The sequence below is a fragment of the Dicentrarchus labrax genome, unplaced genomic scaffold (assembly GCF_905237075.1).
Source record: "Dicentrarchus labrax unplaced genomic scaffold, dlabrax2021, whole genome shotgun sequence".
Lineage (NCBI taxonomy): Eukaryota > Metazoa > Chordata > Actinopteri > Moronidae > Dicentrarchus > Dicentrarchus labrax.
The window spans coordinates 7,961,037-7,970,121 of NW_026136719.1; the positions used below are offsets into that span (position 1 = coordinate 7,961,037).

General features: G+C 42.6%; 1 protein-coding gene across 2 annotated transcripts in view; it reads left to right on the forward strand.

The window, feature by feature from the left end:
- Positions 1 to 9,085, forward strand: part of luzp2 (leucine zipper protein 2) — a 145,280-nt gene that overhangs the window by 124,954 nt on the left and 11,241 nt on the right. For both annotated transcript variants that reach the window (XM_051378945.1, XM_051378944.1), the window contains exon 10: positions 8,918 to 9,022. In XM_051378945.1, coding sequence (XP_051234905.1) covers positions 8,918 to 9,022 — 105 coding nt within the window. The remainder of the gene's footprint in view (positions 1 to 8,917; positions 9,023 to 9,085) is intronic.

Here is a 9,085-nt window from a genome sequence, read left to right on the forward strand (position 1 = left end):
TTAGGGTGAAAATAATATACGTTTGTTTTGTAAATTGAAAATGGGAAGCAAGTTGGATTTGGGATTTGCCTCTGTAATGGTGGAGTATAATTTTCGCTCTGACTTTTCAGATAAGATAAAGCAGGCTGCTGTTTTTTTCCCCTCTCCTCTCTCTGTAAACACTTTCAAATTGAAATTCATTTCACACTGTAACTCCTAGCGTGGTGACATCAGGAATATAACTGCCAAAATATTCACCTCACCGCGCATCAGAGCGCACATAATGCACTGTCTGCGATATGAATTTAAGTGTTAGCCGATTATTACCTCCTTTTCAAGTGGCTATTTGTCAATCTGATTCCCCGAGTATCACTCTCCAGAGAGAAATAGCCCAGGAAATAATTACTACCAAATATAACAGTTGGGCAAACACGATTCCAGAGGTTGTTCAGAATAATAACATGTCTAAATCGAGCACCATTCTAAGTAATTTATGTCAGTCTTATATATGGTGTGATAGCTTTGGAAGTAAAGCCAAATTATTTGATGGCACTATGGGAGTCTTGGTATATTAAACTTAAAATTTGTTCTCTATGAAAATATTAACTCAGTGTGACACAGTCTTTGTTTGGAGCCTCTCAAAGTCAAGGTCACAGTAGACTCAACTAAGGGCTCGGGATTTAATCCCTTATAGGAGTAAAAGAAAAAGTGACTGCCAAGAGGATTCATTGTAAAAATAGGATTATGTCTTCAGTGTAGATATTGCTTTTGTTTTGCTAGTGGAACACACTGACATTTCAGGACTAATGTCAAGTGTTTACCCAGTCGATACCTTTTTGTCTTCAAAAAATACCAATTCTGACTGATTCAGAACAACATTTTTATGTGACTTTATACACCAAAAAAATGCAACTGAAATGCATCAGAATATACACATCATTTTTGTTTCTTTATTTCCCCCCCTACCAAGCAGACATGTCAACCTCAATCAGAGATTGGGTTTGTTCTGATTTCTGAAAAGCAGTCACTGCAGTCACTTTGAAATCATCAAGTCGGCCACAGCACCGCAGTGCCTTATCTACCATGATCCTGGTGAGCAATTCTGTCTTTAAGAGGCTTTTCTCTCCTCGAAGCAGTCACAATTTACTCTGCGTCTCTTTCGTGGGTGCTGAAGAGATTTGACATGCCACTTAGGGGATTTTTTTTTTTTGTTTTCTTTATTTCTTATCATCCCCACCAGTGTTGCCACTGTCCCTTTACTGTGGCATCACAGAAAACATATTCTGTCAATGATACATTCAGTCCACATTTAAACTCTGGTCACTGCAGCAAAACAGAATGATCCCATTATAAAAGTGTGTATTTCCTCCTTCCATTACTGTGGGCCAAATAAATGCAAACACATGGGAAAAATAAGCATCTCACAAAAGAAAAGACAAGTAAAGGAAAAATAAAGGTAAGTGTGGGTTGATTTTTCTATGCTAATGAAGTTTATACTTCCCACTTCATTAGCATACAAATAGCAGCACTCCACTTGTGAGCAGTTGTTAGCGCCATTATCTCCTGTAGCCGCTGTACACTTTGACGGGCTGTCTGATAAATCTGAGGGCGCCCTCACTGTAAAGATTACTGGGGTGCTCCATCTGTCCACTCTGCCTGTGCATGTGGAGGTGGGTCAAATCTCATTTAAATCAGTGCCAAATTTATCTCAAATTAAGTAGTAAAAAACAACACACCATAGCACTTACTGTGCACAAAAGAGCCAGACAGCCCACAGCTAAGAAGTTAGGTAACAATCCACTAACAGAGAGGCAAATGTCAAGAACTTGGCTCTTTGATGGCCATGTGGTGTTCCTCATTATGCTCATTAACAGCATGAAAATGCTCAGAAGTGTTATTATTACATCCTTTATCCTAATTTCTGTTGTATGGTTTTGAACCTGACATATTAGTCTAAGTGAATTGTAGCTGAATGCATTCAGTTAGACATGATAATATTTCTGAAAATGCATGGCTAATCATATGCTAATTATTGTTGGTAATCAAAAGGCAATTATTTTGCACACAGCAGGGTATGATGGCGCTATAATGTAGAAAGAAAAAGAATGCTCCAAAGCTTCTAACATATGGAGGAAGCCTTTATCCACTAACTCAGTAATAAAACATACATTTGAGTTTCTGGAGCACACTTTGACTAAAATCCGCTTTGTGTTTTTGAAATCCAAAGTGGGTAAGTGCAAGAATGTTTGTTCAAGCACTCACTGACACCACTTTGAGCTTCACGCTCGTAGTTTGAGTGAACATAATGGGCCTTAAGCTCTGTTAGACGCTACAGATAAGACTCCTCCAGACCTTGACTCTCACACACACACACACACATGCACACACAGACCCACACACACACAAAGCTCTTCTTGCTGGTGAAAGATTCATTAGTGCGAGGATGCAGAGATCAGCAAGATTGAAGTGGAAGTTGCTTCATATTTAACAGTCTCAGGGAAAGAGCCAAGTCTTGTGGTCCGATAGCATGCAATTTTCATCAGAGTAATGGGAGATGATGTCTTAGATGCTCGGAGCACTGTGCCGGAGGAGAAATCAGGCATTTCATTGCCCTGCTCTCAGCATTTACTATTTACTTTTATGATTGTTTCCTTGTCTATATAAATCGATGGGATATTCATCTCTGCCACGCAGGGAGGAGATAGTAGGTGGTTGACAATGCAGAAAAAGAGTAGCTTGAAGATATTTATCAGCTGAATTTGGACAGAAGAATAACATTTGCGTCATGGAAAAATATGAGAAACCTAACTAAGATGTCTGCTTAAGTAATGGTGATAAAGCTCTTTTTAATTAGATTCTTCTTAGATATTAAAACTTTACAGTTTGGCAGAAAAATAAAAATGTTTGTATTTTAAGAAGGCAAACCCATTATCTTCAATTAAACACAACTGATAATAAATGTTCTCAGTTAAGGAAACTTCATCCAGTTTCCACCGGAGACCTCATGGAGACAGAAGAGCTTATTAAGTGCCTTTGTTCTTCCATTGCTATACTGTAAAATTCTGCAGATTTTGACGGATGTTGTCAAAAGACAAGAAATAATGCAAGAAATATTCACCCAAAAGTGGTCACTTCCAGAAGTAAAGCCAATTTCACTGAACCTGCCTAAAAAGATGTTGTTTCTGCTGACAAAGTTAGAATATAGTTTGACAGTGACAGGTTAAGACTGCTTGTGTTCATCTTGCAACCATCTTGCTTTAAGCTCTCAAGAGACCACTTTTGACCCAGTTAAGGAAGGTACTATGTACTAGTCTTTTGCAGAAGACTGGCTACAGCAGACAGACAGTTCCTTTTAGAGAAGTATCTGCTGTACAAACTCAGTTTATCTTTTACTGTTTGGTGCTTACTAGAAATATGTGGTAGGCAGCAGGAAAGAAAATACAGTATAGTATCTGATCCAAGCATCATTTCTTGTATTACTTTTGGTTTTATACTGTTCAATTATATTATTATTATTATTATTATTATTATTATTATTATGATTGTGTCTGGAAGCTTTTTAAAAAGGCTGTCCAAATATTAGGTATTTAGTGAAATAAAAAAATACCCATGTATGATATGGAAAAAAAGTAAAAGATGTAAATTTTCTGCAACGATTGTACATGTTGAGATATTTCAGAACTTCTCAATTGACAGGCTGGCCTTTCTAGTGTTGAGATTTTGTCTCAACGCCTACATGAGCCAATGGCCTGTACATCAGCGGTACAGTTAGAGTTAGATTGTTCCAAGTGCAAGTAGCTGTCCATTCCATGGCTGGAGAAGTGAGTAGTCTGTACCTCATTGTGGGTAACAACTTGAGCGGCCCCAAAATAATGTCAACATTCCCTATGCAAGAGGGTCAAGCAGAAGGTACTTGCTGTACTCAGGGCCCTTAGCAGAAAACATTCTCCACCACATGCAATGTAGTTTGGAGACTGATTTAAACAATGGTCAGGGATCCTGCAGGAAAAGACTATCCACTAACTTTATTTTTGCACTTGAGATCTGTTGATGCCACATTTTCAAACATTTCTATCATACATTAATTTTTGAATAAGAATTATATATTACAATTTGCAAAGGGAGTCGGTCGATATGGATGTTAATGAACATTTATAAGTCGGTCATCAGTCATCTTCATCCGCTTATCCGGTTGCGGGGGTAGCAAGTCCAGCAGAGGACCCCAAACTTCCCTTTCCCTGGCCACATCGGCCAACTCTGACAGGGGGATCCCAAGGCATTCCAAGGCCAGTGTTGAGATATAATCTTTCCACCTGGTCCTCGGTCTGCCCCGTGGCCTCCTCCCAGCTGGATGTGCCAGGAAAACCTCTCGAGAGAGGCGCCCTGGAGGCATCCTCACCAGATGCCCGAACCATCTCAGCTGGCTCCTTTCGATGCAAAGAAGAAGCCCTGAGGTACTTTAACTGCTTCACTTGGGGTAAGGACTCACTCCCTACCTGGAGTAGACAATCCACTGGTTTCCTGCTGAGAACCATGGCCTCCGATTTAGAGGTGCTGATCCTCATCCCAGCTGCTTGACATGCTGCGTACCGATCCAGTGAGTGCTGAAGGTCACAGGCCGATGATACCATCAGGACCATATCATCCACAAAAAACAACGATGCAATCCTCAGCCCACCAAACTGCAACCCCTCCCCCCCACGACTATGCCTTGATATCCTGTCCATGAAAGTCACAAACAGGATTGGTGAAAAAGTGCAGCCCTGGCAGAGGCCGACACCCACTGGAAACGAGTCCGACTTACGACCAAGAATCCGGACACAACTCTCGCTTTGGAAATACAGGGATTGGATGGCCCTGAGAAGTGACCCCCTCCCCCCATACTCTCGCAGCACTTCCCACAGGATATCCTGGGGAACCTGGTCATATACCTTCTTCAAATCCACAAAACACATGTAGATCGGATGGGCACATCCCCAGGCCCCTTTCAGGACACCTGCGAGAGTGAAGAGTTGGTCTTTTTCCACGACCAGGACGGAACCCGCACTGTTCCTCTTTAATCAAAGGTTTGACAATCAACCGGACCCTCCTTTCCAGCACTTTAGAGTAAACTTTCCCAGGGAGGCTGAGTAGTGTGATGCCTCTGTAGTTTGCACATGCCCTCTGGTCCCCCTTTTGAAATAGGGGAACCACCACCCCAGTACGCCACTCCTTCGGTGCTGTCCCTGACTTCCACGCAATGTTGAAGAGGCGTGTCAACCAAGACAGCCCCTCCACACCCAGAGCCTTCAGCATTTCTGGGCGAATCTCATCAATCCCCGGGGCTTTTCCACTGTTGTGTTGTTTGACTACCTCAGTGACCTCCCGCAAGGAAATTGATGCAGATCCCACTTCACACTCCAGCCCTGCCTCTATCACAGATGGGTTTGTTGGTCTAGTCGGGTTCAGGAGTTCCCCAAAGTGTTCCTTCCACCGCCCTATTACCTCCTCAGTTAAGGTCAGCAGTGTCCCATCCCCGCTGTACACAGCTTGAATGGTTCCCCGCTTCCCCCTCCTGAGGTGTCGGACAGTTTTCCAGAAACGACTGGGTGCCGTCTGAAAGTCCTTCTCCATGACTTCTCCGAACTCCTCCCACACCCACTGTTTTGCTTCCCTCACAGCTGTGGCTGCAGTTCTTCGGGCCTGTCGGTACCCTGCAACTGCCTCTGGAGTCCCCCGGGATAACATATCCCGGAAAGACCTCCTTCTTCAGTCGGACGGCTTCCCTTGAGGTGCCCAAGACCTTAAGACCACACCTCACAGCCGCAGCTTCAGCAATAGAAGCTTTGAACACCAACCACTTTGGTTCGATGTCCCCCGCCTCGACAGGAATGCCGGAGAAGCTCCGCCAGAGGTGGGAGTTGAAGGTCTCTCAGACAGGGGCCTCCTCCAGACATTCCCAGTTCACCCATACTACACGTTTGGGTTTACCAGGTCTGTCCAGTGGCTTCCCCCGCCACCTAACCCAACTCACCACCAGATGGTGATCAGTTGACAACTCCGCCCCTCTCTTTACCCGAGTGTCCAATACATGCGGCCTCAAGTCTGGTGATAGGATTGATCATAGACCTTTGGCCTAAGGTGCTCTGGTACCACGTACACTTATGAGCATCCCTATGTACGGACATGGTGTTCGTTATGGACAATCCATGACTAGCATAGAAGTCCAGTAACAAAACACCGCTCAGGTTCAAATCGGGGAAGCCGTTCCTCCCAATCACGCCCCTCCAAGTGTCTCCATCATTGCCCACATGTGCGTTGAAGTCTCCCAGGAGAACGATGGAGTCCCCTAGTGGAGCCCTATACAGGACTTCAATCAGGGTCTCCAAGAAGGCAGAATATTCTGTACTGCTGTTTGGTGCATAGACACAAACAACAGTCAGAGTCCCCTCCCCCCACAGATCGTAGACGTAGGGAGGCGACCCTCTTGTCCACCGGGGTGAACTCCAACGTAGAGGCGCTCAGCCGGGGGCTTGTTAGTATCCCCACACCAGCCCGGCGCCTCACACCTTGAGCAACTCCAGAGAAGAATCCAAGAAGAAGAAGAAGTCCAACCCCTATCCAGAAGTAAGGATCCAGAGTCTCGAGTGTGCATAGAAGTAAGCCCCACCAGATCTAATTGATAGCACTCCACATCCCCAAAGCCAGCTTTTGCTGCCCGGGTCTGGTCTGTCTAGGCCCCCTGCGTTTACTGCCACCCATTTGGCATTGTACCCGACCCCAGTGGTTTCTACTGTGAGTGGTGGGCCCGCGGGATGAAGATGTGGCCACTCTATCGGGCTATGCCCGGCAACCAGGTGCTCTCTTTCGGGCCCCCCTTCCAGGCCCCAGACATTTATAAGTGGAAGGGCCAATTATGCCTCTCTCCAGTAAATAGCCTCAACTACTATAAAGGATGATAGCACAACAACACTGGCACTGCGTCATTGTGCTGATGTATAAGTTTCCAGTATAATACTGTATGTCTTGTATCCGAATGGAAACCCCATGGTTGAATTATGTCATTCTCAAGTTATATACATCCATGACCCTATTTACCATGGACATTTCTGATAAAGTCGTGGTTTGAATTATATTCTAAATGATTATATCTTAATGCCAGCAAGTGCGCATAAATGATAAAATGTTGCTACCATGGCTCAGAAATATTATGCAAAACAGACTATGAATTTTATTTCCAGCCATGTTAAGACTATATTGAGACAATAAGAGGTACATACACACTCAGGGCTCTGTCAAAAAGCTTGGCAGAGAAGTTTCCAGTTAGGTTGTGGCCATAGCCTTACTCATCAGTATTCGAATGACAAATTCTAGTAGGTGATGGAAAAGAAGTTGACTGAATCCTCCCATGTAAACCTTCTGACATCTAGTTTTTATTCACAATTGTTGGGCCCTAGAATAGAGCATTTCTTTATCTGTGGATTCAAAGTACATCAACCTTGCAAGAGTCATGTTTTCTCATACAGACATCATTTCAGGTGGCAGTGATATAGATTGCTCTACTATCTCAAGAGACAACCTTTTCATCTCTGACTGTCCGTCTTGTTTTCCTCCCACTATCTAGATGTTGCCTTGGCTGTTTTTGCAGTAGGTCACGCCACTGAAACCTCATTGTCGATCATATGCAGCTCTCATAGTCGTAAATCCTAAATCTACCTCCCAGAATTATGCTTACTTTTCACTCAGAGCTAATCTGGATATGTTTATATAGACGTCAGTTGCATGCCGGTTTGAAGGTCCAACATCTGGCACCTTAAAGTCAGTTGGCAGACAAAATCAGATCCGAACCACACTAAATCAAAGATAATTGTACCTGGATAACTAGACACGTAACAAATGTGCATGTTCATTCCCTTTGTGACAAATAAAGGAAAATGTATTGACTAATAGCATTGTCTAATAATATGGAAAAACACAGTTGACCAAACATTTCTAACTCAATTATGTGACTTAGGAGGGACATCATGTACAGTTTACATTAAGGGAATACATTTTTAGGCACGCTAGCAGCATGGCTCTATGGGTGGCAATGTTGGTCTGTCAGTCGATCCACCAATGTCGTCCAGACTGAAATATTTCTGTTACTATTGGATGGATTGCCATGATATTTTGTAGAGATATCTATGTTTGTTCTCTTCTGGATGAATTATAATCAATTTGGTTAACCTTGCATGCAAAACTAATTCCATTTCCTTTAGCCTTGGCTACAGTATACTTTATATTTAGTGCTATGAGCAGATGTTTGCATGCTTACAAGATGGTGAACATGGTAAACATTATACATGTCAGCATGTTAGCATGCTGATGTTAGCTAAATGCTAACATCAGCCTAAGTACACAGAACCCTAGTATGGCTGTAGACATGTATTTGAATATAACTGGCATAATATAAATTCATAATCACAGCAGCTGTTAGTTTTAGATGAGAATTGTTTTACTTATTTTAAGCCTCATTTGTAAACCAGACTTCAGAAACAGCCGGTGTGGTGGTGAGAGTGGAGGCTTCTAACTGCAGTAATTCCAACTTAAAAACTATTTGTGCAAAAATATGAATTAGTAAGAAAAGTTTTTTGCTCTTTTTACTGGATATGTGATGGTTGAATATTACTGGGTTAACCTCCAAGCCTTAGTATTTTAATAATTCTCTTTTTAATTTGTCAGTTCTGGTTCTTTTGCCCTTCCTGCTGCCTGTTATGAAATAGTCATCCCAGCCATAATTTATTTATTACAAGTAAATAAGCTGAATTAGTTTAAATGAATGAGTATAAATTAAACAGTTATGAACATTTGTGTCAGAACTGTGTACTTTTCAAGAACCCCAGAGACACTGCTGCATCAACAAGCCATTTACACATTTTATTTTTAACCCCAACTTGAAATGTTCTCTTTTTTTCTACAGGATATCTCTAAAGTTCAGAGAATTGTCACAGCCAGTAAATCACCCGTGAACATCGAAGTAATGAGGAGAGAGAGTGGCGGAGTTAAAGAGTGCCAGATGGAAAAGGTGAGCCTTTAGAGTAATTAAACTGTAATGGCCTATGTGACCTAAGGGCCTGTATCCATGAGG